Below are 15735 nucleotides of genomic sequence, written 5' to 3'. Positions count from 1 at the left end.
TTTACGTATTTACAAGTATTCTTCTCAGTTATTTCTATTAATTACTTACATTTCATAGTTTTTCGGTAATATCCTGCTTTTTCCACAGGTATGGCGGCTCACGATCGGGCGCTTTCACGAGTCCTGAATTACCAAAATAGAACACTCTAGAATTCACATATTTGTGTGTAGCAAGTTTTCCTTACCTCGGATGTACTTTAAAACCGCGATTACACCTTAATAGCACGCAAACTACTATTTAAATGCTAATTTCACTTCAACTTTTAATTAACTTCAACGACCTCAAATTTCATTGCTTTCGATCTAAGTTTATGTTGACCATTTCCTAATTTTTCTTCCTGTATTTTTATGTACTGTTTACTGGCAAAAATATACCATCTCTCTCTCACACCAAACATACCTTCTGACATCTATGCTTTGTTCATGGTTGATCCATCACCGAGGTGGTCTCGTCCGGCATGGACCGCATGTTGCGCAATGGTTGCGCTGTCGAAAGGTGGTACGGGGCTGTGCCAACAACATTTACTTTGAAAATCTGAATTACAGATGTGAAATTAATTCATGTTATATGGTGTATCCGAACTTATTGAACACCGTGTACTAGGTAAGTTCTTCCGGAAGATCTCCCTGAGATTTTTATATAAAATCCCTTTATTGATTCTTCCATACATTTCTTCAAGGACATATCCAGGACTTTCTACAGAGGTTCTTCCAGAAATTCTACAGGGGATTTCCCCAAGAACTTCTATTGACCTTCTTTCATGAATTTAAGCTGGAATTCTTCAAGCAATTCTCATTAGGACTCCTTCAGAAATACTTCTAGGGGTTTCTCCTAGCATACTTACTTGCTGCAATACTTTCGGGAAATCTTCCTGAGATTCCTCCAGAAATTCCTCCTGCGATTCCATCAGGGATTCCTCCAGTACCTATACTTTTACCGATTCATTCAAGGAGAACTGTAGGTATTCCTCCAGGAATTTGTTAGAGGAACTTCTCTTAAGATACCTCAGGCATTGATGATTCTAGGATTTCTCTAGAAATTACTTCTATGATAGCTCCAAGAATTCTAGGAATTCCTCTAGATATTCCAGCTGTGACTGCTCAAGCATATCATGCGGGTCTTCCAGCTATCCTTCCTCCAGAAATTCTAACTGTGGTACTTCAGAAATTATTCTACGGATTCTTCTGGAGCTTTCTCCTGACTTTTTTCTGAGATCTTTTCAGGCAATCTTCCTGTTTTTTTTTGCAGAAATTCCTTTGGTTGCTCCACCAGGGATTTCTCCAAGCAGTAACCCAGGAATTCATCCAGAGATTTTATCCAAATATTCTGCCAGAAAATCCTCATAGAAATCCTGCAGAAACTCTTTTTGGCCTTTCTCCAAGAATACCTCAAGCCACTCCTTCTGTGATTCTTTCAGTAATTCCTCCAGAAATTCTTTATACGAATTTATCCTACCATCATGGCTGGAATTCTTCCTGAGATTCTTTCAGAAAATCTTCCTGCGATTCCTTCAGGGCCTTCTGTATAGATTCTTCCTAAATACCTCTACCGATTCTTGCAGGGACTTCTCTAGGTATTCCAAGATTTTTTTCTTTGGATTCCCCCGGTATTCCTAATGGGGTTTCTCTAGAATTTTGAGGATTTCAGCTGAGGTTTCTTCAGTGATACATCCCAGAATCCTGCTAAGAATACCTCCTGAGATTTTTCCTGCGATTTTTATCCAAGATATTTTGTCCACGGATTCTCTCATAAATTCCCCATGGGATTCCTACAGGAACTCCTATTGGCCTTCATCCAGGAATTTCAACTGGATTTCTCAAGCTATTCCTGCTGTGGTTCTTCCAGCAATTCCTCCTAAGACTCCTCCAGTCATTCTTACTGTAATACCTCCCAGAGTTCTTCTAGGAATTCTTCTAATAATGTCTCCAGGGATTGCTTCAAAAAACTTGCTGGGATCTCCTAGGAGTCTTGCAGAAGTACCTCCGGTGTGTCCTCCTGGAAATCCTAAAAAAAACTGGGATTTCTCCAAATATTTCTTGTTAAACTTCTCCAGGAACTCCTCTTGACTTTCATCCAGGAACTCCTCCTAGGATTCCATAAGCGATTTCTGCTGCTTCTAATATTTCAGGAACGCCTCCTAGGTCTCCTCAAGAATTTTGTTCTGTGATACCCGCAGGAATCCCTCTAGAGATTTGTCCTGGAATTCTTGCCGGGATTCTTCTAGGCAATTTTCCTAGGATACTTCTATAAATGTCTTTGATTCTTCCAGGGATTTTTCTAAAGACTCATCCATGAATGCATGGATTACTCTGAAAATTAATCATGGTATTACACCTGGAACTCCTCTTGGCCTTCTTCAAGGCCAGCTTCAAGGCTAGCTGAAGGAATCCCTATAGAAATCTAGAGAAATTCCTGAACGAATTTCGAGAGTAGTTGGAATTTCCAGAAAAATTCTAAAAGGTATTACTAGAGAAATCTCATAGGAATGTACGGGATAAACTTGTAAAAGCAAATATCAATAGAATTGTTGACATTAACAAAACATCGCTTGAAAGACTACTAAAAAATTGGCGAAGGAACTTCCGAGAAAACATTTCAAAAGATTTGCCAATGGAATAAAGTTCCGAAGAAATTTCCAAAGTAATTAACGATGATTTTTTTTTAAAATGCGTAAAAAGTGTTTAGTATCAAATTCCAGACATATTACCAAATAAATTATTAAAGAAATTGTCGAAAAAAATTGCCAGAGATTTTTAAAAGAAGTCATACTTAAAATAAATTGCACAACAATTTTCAAGTAAATTGCCCGGGAACATTCCTTGAGGAATTACCGAAAACATAAATTGCTCTGAAAATGTATTCCTAATCAATGCATTCAATCCACAAAACAAAGGGGTTGTGATGATTGTAAAGTTCAAACTGAAAATACAAATTCTATTTATAATTACGTATAATGTTATCAAGTTCTCAAACCTCACAAGCCAGTACAACGGTTCGGATTAAAAAAAAAACTGTTCTTTAAAATATAGCGCGATTAAATTTTCGTGCTAATTTGTCCCGCGACACAATATACCATTGTACTAAGAAGTTGAAGGTGGATCGGTAGGTATTTTTTTTTACAAATTAAAAGCAAAACAACCTCGATGCCACTGAAACTGGCACCCCCCAGGCACCCCCTAGGAAAAAATCCTAGATACGCCAATGTACCTACAAAACACAACCTAAGTCGGTGGCGTCAGTGTAGCAGAGTAATAACATATTCATTGAACTAGTTTTAAAACTATTTTTGCCGTGCACGTTTTTATTATTTCCATAACTTTACAATTTGCCTATCGCTAGCTCATGCAAAACCACAGCGTTCCAGCACCTAATATTATATAGATACTCAATTTCCTATTCCAACCCAAAATACTTAAACCATCCTAATCGTCCTCCATAGGTTCCAAACTTGCCAGCAAAACATATCAAAAAAGCGCAAACCAATAACAACCGCACCACCATCCGGATAGTATAGTCGCAGAATCAAAGTGCTAAACATCCAGTTTCATGAATTGTACAATCAGTGTTGTTCGGTCCAACATACAATCGCGGCTTCTAATTGGCACCTCCACGGATCAGAAGCACCCAAAATTATCCGGTTGTTCGTTGTGTGTCCCTCTCGTCTCGTGTCATCATCATCATCCGAATTCGTCAGAAATTCATACCAAAAAATGTGCGCGTGTGTGTTGTACTGAAATGCGAACCATTCGTGGCTAATCAATAGAATCAATAATAAGAATATAAAACACTGATGGTCAGTAATTATCAATTGAAAATACCATCGATGAGTGGCGTGAGAAGAAAATCCCGCCAATAAAGTCGCACCGCGGTGGCACGCTGTTTCGGTGTTGTTTGCCTTGTCGCGGGGGCTCCTCAGCCCCCGCTGCAAACCACCAAAAAAGCAACACGTCGACAATCGATGACCACATTGTCGACTATGCCACCGAGGACGAAGCTTTGACCAACAGCACAACCGAGCTCTATCAGTACCAACAACAGCAGCAACAATCATCTAACCTTAGCACCACCGCAAACAACAGCAGCACCAAAAACGGTAGCAACATTAGCAGCAGCAATCAGCTAGAAGCGCTCACCGAGGAGCAACAAGCGTTGAACCCAGAGCAGCTGCAGCAGCAACTGCAGCAATCGCAATCAGGGCAGCAGCTCAAGTTGCCGCACATCGAAGAAGAGGAAGACGATGAGTTTGATATTGGTATGCAACATTTCCATAATCCCTTGCTACCATCCCGCATTAAAGCATGTACAATTCGCTATGCAGATGTCGTACGCTCGTTGACCCCGTCGCCGAAAATCAATATCAATCGCATCAAGATCAAATCGAAAGCGAAATCGATCGCAGCAGCGGGCAGCAACACAGCGGCAGCGCTAGCAGCGGCGGCATCGGCAGCAGCAGCTAGTGATTTGGAATCGAGCAGCAGCAGCACCAACGTCTCGTCGTCAACGGGCGGCAAAATGCAAGCCGAGCAGGGTTCGATTGGCGACCTGCAGAAGTACCACAGCCGGTACCTGAAGAATCGACGGCACACGCTGGCGAATGTGCGGTGAGTACCAAGACTACTTCTTTTTCAAATATGTTACAAATGTTTTGTATTTTTGATGACATTGTGGTGGGGATATTGAATGCAAACAATGGAAATCGAATCGCAGTACTTTGATATTTTGCATTTTATAAATAAACATTTAAAACCATGCTTACCTTACCGGTCAAATTAAAGCCTGAGTGTTCTCTGCTGTACGTAGGAGTCGTCTCTATTTGACTCGGTCCATGGTTGTGCGTCACCAGTTCTGCACTCTGCGCATTGTCCGCAAATCGTCCTCCACTTGATCGACCCACCTAGCTCGCTGCACACCATGTTTTTTTGTGCTCTTACGAACCACTCTAATCGGGTTGCTATCCGACATCTTGATGACGTGACCCGCCCACCGTAGCCTCCCAATTTTCGCGGTGTGGACGATGGTTGGTTTTCTCAGCAGCTGATGCAGCTCGTGGTTCAATCGCCTTCTCCAAGTCCCGTTTTCCATCTGCACTCCACTGTAGATAGCACACAACACCTTCGCGTTGATCCTTTGCACGTAGAGTCCATGTTTCGTGCCCATAGAGAAATACCGGTCTAAGCAGCGTTTTGTAGATAGCTAACTTCGCTGACGGCGAATTTCGTTCGATCGTAGAGTTCTGCGGAATCCAAAGTAGATCAGATTTCCTGCCACAATGCGTCTCTTAATTTCTCTGCTGGTATCGTTGTCGGTGGTCACCAGTGAGCCCAAGTACACGAATTCTTCAACCGCCTCGATATCGTCACCGTCGAAAGAAATTCGGGGTGGCGGGCGTAGTGATTCCTCCATGGAGCCCATTGCCATCATGTACTTTGTCTTCGATTCATTAATGACTAATCCGATTCGCCCGGCTTCATCTTTTAATCGGATGTACGTTTTCGCCACCATCTCAAAATTGCTAGCTTTAATGTCATCAGCGAAACCAAGCAGCTTAACGGACCTTGTGAAAATCGTTCCACTCGTGTTTATCCTCGCTCTCTTTATTACAACCTCTAAAGCCATGTTTACCCTTCAGCATGCGCGTCGTTGTAAAAAGTACAACACTACCAAAAAACCTCGCTCGTCGTATACAGCGCGAGAGCGGTGCAGTTTCAGTTGCATGATGGCGCACGTCCTGAAAGGTTAAGCACGAAAGACTATCACCTTGCCGTAACCCTCCGCAGAGATTTGAAGGGAGATTGTCTCTGATATTCGAACTACGCACATTACTCGATCCATCGTCGCTTTGATCAATTGTATCAGTTTATGCAGAATCTGCCTTGATCGATTGTATCATACGCCGATTTGAAATCGATGAACAAGTGATGTGTGGGCACGTTGTATTCGCGGCATTTCTGCAACACCTGGCGGATGGCGAACATCTGGTCCGTTCACCCATGAATACAGCCTAATATTGCCCCACGAACTCTTTTGCAATAGGCGATAGAGGATGGCATAAAATTTGAGAGAGTATCTTGTAGGCAGCATGCAGTAATGACCCAGTGTAGTGCTCTCACCAGTGCTTCTCTACCATATTGTAGAAGCTCGCTCCAGCGGCTTTGTTGTTTTTCAACAGACCAACCTCCTCCTCAATCTTCTGGAGGTTAGGGGCTGGAAATCTTTCGTCTCGCAAGCACATGTCGGCTTGTGGCACAAAGCCTCTACTTGAGCGGTTCAGCTTCCCGTAGAACTTACGTGTGTCCTTAGCACGGTACAACTCTTCCATCGCTTCGCGATCTCGTTCTCCCTGCTGGCGCTTCTCCCTCCGGAAGACTGACGGCTCCCTGTTCCGCGTTTGTCTATAACGTACCGTTGTTGCAACATTCTTGCCCATGCTGCATTCTTCTCGTTTTTAACCGTAGAGAGCTTGTAGCGCGTGCATACAGCGACTCTCCAGGTGGCTTTATCTTTGCGGGGGACTTTGGTTTACAATATCTTATCACGGGACCATCTCGGCGTGCAGGATATTTCACCCGATTACTGGCCTGTACATTTCCTCCCTTCCTACCTACCGCGTTTATGTCGTCGAAAACGATTTTCACGTCACGCGATGAGCAACCATCGTATGTTTGCTCTAACTTCGCGAAGAACGCTTCTTTCTCGTTATCAGGTCTCCCTTCGTATCTGCAGTGAACGTTGATGATGATGTAGTTGAAGAAATGACCCTTAACTCTCAACATGCACATCCTTGCGTTGATCGGCTGCCACCCGATCACACGTTGTCGCATCCTACTCGACACTATAAATCCTGTTCCCAGTTCATTGGTGGTGCCACATCTTTGGTAGAAGGTAGCCGCTCGATGCCCGCTTTTCCACGATGTCGACGTTGCAGGGATGTAATTCGTCGTAGATTATCCTGTCATATTCTGCGAAACTCGAGGAGGACTTGCAAGGATTTTTCGAGCGACGCGTGCTAAGGACGATCTTCGGCGGTGTGCAGAAGAACTGTGTGTGGCGGAGAAGGATGAACCATGAGCTCCCTGCACTTTACGGCGAACCCAGCATCCAGAAGATGGCCAAAGCCGGAAGGATACGGTGAGCAGGGCGCGTTGCAAGAATGCCGGGCAACAACCCTGCAAAGCTGGTGTTTGCTACTAATCCAATTGGCACAAGAAGGCGTGGAGCGCAGAGTGCACGATAGACGGACCAGGTGGAGCGTGACCTGGCGAGCATTGGGCGCGACCGAGGTTGGAGAGCGACAGTTACAAACCGAGTATTGTAGCGTACTATTGTTGATTACCTATGTCTTGTTTTAAATGTGATGTTAAACAAATAAATGTATGTATGTATTCTGCGAAACTATGTGATTTGTAATTACATGTTGCAGATTTCCAATCGTAGTCCTTCCGTCACGTGGGTCTTTGCCGATTTTATCGAGTCGTATTTTCTCCTATGTTATTCGTAATGGGGATTTTCACGGGTCGGGTGACTATTGGGCAAGAGGACCATCGTGCCAGTTCTGTTTAGCGTCCTAACCAACACTGCAGTCCATCCTCGTCGGTTTATCTGCACATTACGGCTCGTGGCACGAATCGTTACGTGCACCTCGTATTTCTTACGAATAGAACAGTTGTTCCATTTTCTAACACTTTGTTTCTTCAAGACGGCCGACGGAAGGTTTGTTTCCGCTTCCAGTGGTAACCAGTGCTGTATTCTTCCCCTTCGAAATCGCCCTGTGTTCCTCGAACGAACCATATTCGTTCAGTCGACTTCGTTTTACGTACCCTGTGGTGCTCTTGGCTGCGTCGTTAAGGAAAGACTTGTCAAAATTTCAAAATGGCCGCCACAATGGCCGACTTTGGCATCTATTCATGATTTCGAGCGCACAAATCTCTTCTTACCAAAGTCAGGTATCATACCAAAACGAGCTATTGGTCGCTTACCCAGGTATTGAAAATAACTTATTTTGTTATTTTCTAGCTATTGGTAAAATACCTCAACCAGTTATTTGTTTGGTGTTGAGGACTGCTTGAGGTCTTATTAAATTATGGAAAAATCCCAATTTGTATGAAAAAATCGTCGATCATTATTTAGGTATTGCCATACCTGATGTCATTATTCACGTGTTATGCACAGAATACACACCAGTTATTATTCTAGGTATTTTACCTCTTATGCAGGGCTCTTAAATACCTCATTCGGGGACTCTAAATCATTGAGTTTAATCGAAACTTTATCGAAGCTGGTTTGATCAGTGCATTTTCTGAATTCTCGAGTGCTTCTGGATGTTCCTGGGTCCTGCGGGGTGCACCCGTGGAAACCGGTGCAAGGGGACAATTACATTTATATTCCAAAACATAGAAAGCGACAGCTCGTTCTTCATGATTTTCCATCAATAAAGAGACTTGTAGCTATAAAAATGGTCATTGGTCATTTTGGCCACTCCCGGAACGTCCTGGGTGCCCTATCGGAGCCTGTAGTAAAGTACACTTCCACTTTTACTTCAAACCATACCGTGCGGCAAGTCATTCTTCATGATTTTCTATCAATATCAATCACTGACCATTTTGGCCACTATCGGAAAGTCCTGGGTGCTCTGGCGGAACCTATAGTGGAGGGCACTTTAACTTTCACTTCAAAACATGACGTGCGGCAGTTCATTCTTCATGATTTTCCATCAATAGAATTCTTATAGCTATGAAAATGATCATTGACCATTTTGACCACTTCCGGAACATCCGTAGTGCCCTAGGGGAACCTGTGGTAGAGGGCACTTGCACTTTTACTTCAAATCATGCCGTACGGCGGCTAAAATATAAACGACTCATAAGAAAGTGATCATTCTTCATAAATAATTCGAAAAGTCCCAGTGAAGAAACAGGGGTGTAAGCAGTAATAAATTACAAAAGTTCCATAAAAAAATAAAAAAATGCATGCATTAATCAAAAGTTTCCATAAATAATTGATTTTTGAGCAATTAAAAAAGTCAAAAATGCAATGAATAAATCAACTGTTGCAATAAAAAAAAGCCATTTTTCCCACCAAATAACTTCGAATTTTCCATAAATAAATCCGATTTTTCCATAATAAATTAGAAAATTCAGAATAAAAAATATCGAAAAAGCCATAAATAATTCAAAGAGTGCAATAAACGAAAAATTAAATTATCAATAAATGTCAAAAACAAGCAATAAATGTAAATGCATTTTGAGCCAAAAAAATACATAGCAGGCTTGTAAACATTCGACACTTTTGATTACCTTCGTTTCGTTGCCGCGGTCGAATGTCAGCTTGCTTTGTTTCATTCGAGCGTGACCGCTACCTCTTACACACAACGCGAGCGGTAGAACGAAGATCAATAAACAAAAAAGTGGATCAAATCAACGTCGTCTGACACGATAAAATTAGTCTAAATCCAACTTTTCGCGTGATTCCAGCAAATTTTGATTATGATTGGTATAATATTAGTTTATTAGTGGGTAATATATCGATTACGACACATACATTTAGCCAAAACAGCTCTCCTAATGGGAAATACAGGAATAACAAAAACCGAACCATCTCCCGAAGACGCAATCGTGGTCAAGGGCATTCATTTGACATTTTTGTTTCGTACAGTAGTTTGATCGCTTGTGTTGCGAATATTGGAGACAAAGGCAGCCGAATATCGATGAAAAGGTGTCAAAGACTGTGATTGCTAACAAGACTGATACACAGACCATGCGGCGAAGCCGCATAGAGGATTAAGGAACTGAGGCGGCAGAAGGCCGCCGAAGTTTCCGATATCCGATGCACCGCAACTGCATCGTTTCGGTTCTAGGCAAACCACAGATCCAAGAATTTGCCCGGTATAATGCAAACATAGATGTTAGTCATTTTTTATGGCATTTTTTGGATTTCTTATTGCCTTTTCAATATTTTTTTATTGTGAATTTTCTAATTTATTATGGAAAAATCGGATTTATTTATGGAAAATTCGAAGTTATTTGGTAGGAAAAATGGCTTTTTTATTGCAACAGTTGATTTATTCATTGCATTTTTGATTTTTTAATTGCTCAAAAATCAATTATTTATGGAAACTTTTGATTTATTTATGCATTTTTTTTATTTTTTTATGGAACTTTTGTAATTTATTACTGCTTACACCCTTGTTTCTTCACTGGGACTTTTTGAATTATTTATGGGAAATTCTGTATTTATTATGGAACGTTTAATTGTCTGCCCCATACGGCCGCTCATTCTTCATGATTTTCCGTCAATAGGTTTATTTTTTCATTTAAAACTGGTCTCTGTCCATTTTGGCCACTTCCAGAACATTCAGGGTGCCCTGGCGAAATCTGTAGTAAAGGACATTTGCATTTTTACTCCAAAACATAATGTGCAGATGCATTTTTCATGATTTTCCAAGAACATGACTCATAGATGCATAGCTGTGTCCGCTTCCGATACTGGCTGGGTGCCCTGGTGGAACCTGTAGTGAAGGGTACTAGTGATGAAATTTCACCGTAGCTATTCAGTGAGGCGTCAGTTTATTGATCATACTGAGGATTGGGCATTATTCATCACACCGAGAATCCTGTTTCTTTGGTCTCAGAGGAGTGCACTAGGGTGATTTTTTGTGCATTCATCTAAGAGAATTTTAGAGAACTCTCACCACACTGTTGTGTAGGCTAGAGTTCAGCGAGCTAAATGATTCATTTTTGCCCACAAATACTTGCGCATAATCGAATCTCTGTGGTGAAGCCACAAAGAGACGGGATCCTAAATATAGGGTGTTAGGTTCCTGAGTGCAAACTTTTTAAAGGGTGATAGAGGGCCATAAATGGTGAAAAAAAATGTTCTACGCATATGATCAAATCTCAACCGTTACGTAGTTATTGAACTTTCCATGTTTTTTTTATTAATGTTGCCTTAACTGGCTATAACATTAAAATGGTCAAACTTATCGCAGTTTCTTTTATCCTTATTCGAAAGATTATTAAATTTTCTACCAAATGCCATCTTTGAATCGATTGGTTTAGTTGAATAACTAAGTTTTCTAGAGCAAATATCTCAAAAGTAGTGTGTTTTAATATGTTATTGTCAATTATCTTTGAAAAATGCGTAGGTAATAATTCAAATTTTTTTTCTTAGGCAAAGATGTGGCACCTGTTTCAATCTACAATTCGTTCTCTGGCGTCAAATTTCTATCTCTTATCGTTTTCTTGTAATTTTGATTTAAACATCGCATTTCAGATCAAAAATTTGCAACTGTCAAGTTAACCTTCTTCGTGCATTAGCTAAACTTCATCCCGCTGACGCAGTGTACGTTAAGCGTGCCTGTCTGGGTCATAATGACCCCAATGCACGACTAGGGTTAAGCACGTTTTTTGCGCACTTTGTCGCACATTTAAATCGAAGTTGCAAGAAAACGATAAGAGCTAGAAGTTTGGTGTCAAATAACGAATTGCAGAGTGAAATAGGGACCACAACTTTGCACAAGAAAGAATTTGAGATTATTACGCATTTTTCAAAGATAATTGACAAAAACAAATTAAAACATACTACTATTGAGCTATTTGCTCTAGAAAACTTAGTTATTTAACTAAACCAATCGATTCAAAGATGCCATTTGAAAGAAAATTCAACAATCTTTCGAATAAGGGCAAGGAAAACTGTGATAAGTTTGACCATTTTAAAGTTATAGCCAGTTAAGGCAATAATAATAAAAAAATGGTGAGTTCAATAACTACATAGCGGTTGAGATTTGACCATATGCGTAGAACAATTTTTTTCACCATTTCTGGTCCTCTATCACCCTTTAAAAAGTTTGCACTCAGGAACCTAACACCCTGTAGATGGACAGCAAAAGTGATGTATTTTCCGTTTCTCTTTGTACCCTGAGGATATGGACATCTCTGAAGGACATATGGGATTCCTCCAAGAAAACTTGCTGAGATTGCTTCAGGAGTTTGTGCTGTATATTTCTTGCCTGGATTGCTTCAAGAATTGCTGCCGGGATTCTTTCAAATATATCTCCAAAACTTCTCCCAGTTTTTTTTAGAGATTCCACCTTAGAATCTGGAATTCTTTCGAAAATTCGTTGTAGCTTTTCTGGAGAAATGTCTGGAGGATATCCAGGAGCAATTTCTGAAGCTATTCCTAAAGGAAACCCAGGATTAATTCTTGGAGGAATCTTTGCAGAAGTTTCCTTACAGTCATTGGAGAAATTCCTCTAAGCATTTCTGGAGGAATCCCTGAAGGAACTTTCGGAGGAATTTATGTAGGAATTGCTGTTGAAATTTCAGGAAGAATTCCTGTTGGAATTCTTTGAGGAATTTCTGGAGAATTTTTTAAGGCTTCTTGGTACAATGTCTGGAGGAACTCCTCGAGGAATTTCTGAAAGAATTTCTGAAGGTATTATGAAGGGACTTCTGAAGAAATTCGTGGATGAATTCCTGGAGGAACTCCTGACGGAATCCATGGGGGAATCCCTAGGTGAATTTTTCGAGGAATTTCTGGAGGAAGTTCTTGAAGACTTCCAGGAGAAATCCCTTTACGATTTTCTGGAGGAATCCGTTGGATTTTTTCTGAAGGAATCCGTAGAGGAAATCTTGAAGGAATTCTACAGTTGAAGAATCGGTGTAGTCTTTGCCACTTGTCTCGGGTCGTATTACTCTGTGACTGACTTTTCGTTTCAATGGTTTTACGGCTGGCTCGCAGGGCAGGACACCGACCTCCTAACCTTACGGAGGACCATGGTACACAGCTGTGCTTACAGTATTGCACTGAAATTTGGATAGACGCTGCTATGAGCTGCTCCTAATCTGGAGAACAGACAAAATCAAACCTCCTTTCCTGACAGCCTACGACCAAAGTTTCCACCGGGGTTGGTTATGTAATCGCCTCGCAGCCCGGCCGGTGCCCCGAGTAGGTAGGAATAGAAGTTGCTGGGTAGTAGCTAATGACCACAATGGGGTCTGTACAACGCGTTTCCTAGCTTTCATCGTGCTATGACCTACTCAAGAGTAGATTGCACACATTTGAGTGTCGAACGGTTTTAGTGTGAAGTTGAAACATCTGCTCTTATAACTTTGTATAAAGGTAAGATGGGTGTCTTCACAGGTTGCATCGACGTGTGTGCATTAGCAGAACTTACGTTAACCAAGAAGACCTACGGTCTTGTTAAAACACCACCACGGTTCATATGGGCTTGTTGAAAATCAACATTAATCATAGTAGAATGTTGAGGTCAATATGACCCAGACAGACACGCTGAACATGCACTACGCAATCGTGGTACGAAAATCATAACATTTTAGGAGGTTTAAAATGAAGTCAAATGTTGCCTGCTCAGCAATAACACTCCGAAGTACATTTGACAAATTTAATCATGTCCCTGACGTTTCCCATGTGGATAATATCCACAATATAATTTTGTCATAATCGTAAAATGCTAACAATGGTCTCGTCTCCCATTCTCCACCGGAACTGCGGAAAAACGTAAAAACGTTAAAAACACAGTCGGAAAAGTGCTACCCGGCCTAGGCTCCGGAATCTGTGAGATTATCACCTATAAAAGAGAGCTATGTACCCTACACTGCCGCTTGAGACGCTCTAGCTAGCTACTTCAGCCGCAAGTACCTAGCTATGAGATACTTTCGATCGGTCGATGGTGGCGCGACGACGGGGGGCCAACTGTGCTGTCCGCTCGTCCAATCGAGCGAGGGGGAAAATAAACACTTTCGGAGCACTTATGTAGATCGTGGGATAAAGACTAATTACATGATTAGAATCGTGGATTGCATGCCATCATGTGTTGTTGTAGTAGCTCCTCTAGCCTAGCCCGTACACTGATTCTCTCGTGCGGCTGATAACGATACCTATAGGTATGTGTGTGTATGTGCTCAACTTATGTTTGGATTGGATTGCAGGGATCGAGCACGCCTAGTAGTTTGAGCTACTGCGGCAGGGATGAAATCGATGGTAGTAGAAAGGATTAGACGTGCTTTATTGAGCCTTAATCGAATTAAATTTATTTAAATTTAAATAAAAATCAAAAATCAAAAAGACATTAAGAATTGCCGAAAGAACTTTCAGGGTAATTTTTCGAACCGATTTTCAGAGAATTCCTTGAAAAATAGCTGCAAAGATATCCAAAATTAAAACTGAAAAAAAAGAAATTTCCCAATAAACTACAGAGAAGATACTTGACGCTAAGGTCTAACTGTCAGTTCTAAAGAAAACAGGTGCCACGTTGTAAGTGAAATTCGAAATAAATTGTTCTTTTAATGTGGAAGCTTCTTTTCTTCTAGGAAGCTTTTACATACATAGTAATACAGCCATTCCATAGAAAAACGATATAGTTCAACTGCGATTGTCGTGAAACTTGGTGGGCTCGTAGTTCGTCGAAAATAATTAGCCCCTTATTTTTTATTTCGTCATTTTCAAATAGGGTGGTTCTAAAAATCAAGGTTTTTATAAACTTTTTTTTTCAAATAATCATAGCTTTTGAACCAGTTAACCGATTAAAAAATTCTTTTTATTTTGTTTGAAAGTTATTGAATACTCATTTGCAGGAAAAATTAGTTTTTTTCACGTTTTCAAGGTCTCGGGACCATGACTCTCTATATTCAAAAAATCATATCTCAAAAACTAAAATATACATCTCTGAATTTTTGATATGTTTCGCAAATTTTCCTGAGTTTTCTGATAAAAATTTAAAACCAGGGTACCTCTTTGGTCCCGAGATCATGAAAACGTGAAAAAACTAATATATTTTCATATTTCTTACACAAAAATGCAATTTGGGATATACAACGTATTTTTCCTAAAAACTAGAATTCAATAGCTTAAAAACAAAGAAGTTTCAAATCGGTCAACTGGTTCAAAAACTATGATATTTTGTAAAATATTAGTTTTTCAAAACCTTGATTTTTAAGTCCACCCTATCTGAAAATTGGCCACCCTAATGACGAAATAAAAAATACGTGTCTAATTATTTTCGAAGAACTACGAACCCACCAAGATTCACGACAATCAGAGTTGCACTATATCCTTTTTTCTGTAGAATGGCTGAATATACCGATACATAACGAATATATCAAGCTTTTAACTTTTAAGAACAACACACCCTAACTAATTTTTGAGTTTGAAGTTTCAGCAAAATGTTTACTAAAATTCAACAAAGTTTGCTGATTTGTTCAGTAAATTATTCAATTGGGGCGGACTCAATCATCAAATCAATCAATGAAATGGGTTCCCAATTATCCAGGCCTCGGTGATCCAGCAAAAAAGGGTTGAATATTTGGAAAAAAAATAACTCATTTTGCAGGAGAATAAACGGAAAACGAATTTTTAATCAAAACGTATTCTTTGTGAGTGCTTTTGTTCTTCAGAGAAACATTGACGAAAACTGGAAGTTCCTAGCGCCACGTAGTGAGTGATTCTCGAACTACAATACTTTCCATGTGAAAGCTCTTACACTCTTAATTAGGAATACCGTGTTCGGTAAATTTTTGACGAAAAAAGAACAGCTGAATACATCTATACTGCATTGTTTACCTTTTGCACCCGGTTTTGACAGTTGGTGAACTGAACCTCAGGAAAATCGATTACCGATGCAACCGAAATAGTAGCAGAACTGTCCTGCTATTCTATTTACGTTAAAAAAGTGCAATTCAGGATTGAGTGTGTGATGTAGTCTTTTGAGCAACTTTACC

The 15735-nt window shown here is 40.5% G+C and overlaps 1 protein-coding gene across 8 annotated transcripts in view; it reads left to right on the top strand.

Annotated features, from left to right (window-relative positions):
- LOC109427728 (cAMP-specific 3',5'-cyclic phosphodiesterase) overlaps window positions 1-15735 on the top strand; it is a 248743-nt gene that overhangs the window by 106969 nt on the left and 126039 nt on the right. For 5 of the 8 annotated variants that reach the window (XM_062845669.1, XM_062845673.1, XM_062845672.1 and 2 more), the window contains exon 2: window positions 3441-4602. In XM_062845669.1, coding sequence (XP_062701653.1) covers window positions 4256-4602 — 347 coding nt within the window. In that variant the 5' untranslated portion in view covers window positions 3441-4255. The remainder of the gene's footprint in view (window positions 1-3440; window positions 4603-15735) is intronic. The other 3 variants (XM_062845664.1, XM_062845663.1, XM_062845665.1) reach the window with 2 other exon arrangements.

This window comes from Aedes albopictus, chromosome 1 (assembly GCF_035046485.1).
Source record: "Aedes albopictus strain Foshan chromosome 1, AalbF5, whole genome shotgun sequence".
Lineage (NCBI taxonomy): Eukaryota > Metazoa > Arthropoda > Insecta > Diptera > Culicidae > Aedes > Aedes albopictus.
This window is presented reverse-complemented; position numbering and strand designations above follow the sequence as displayed.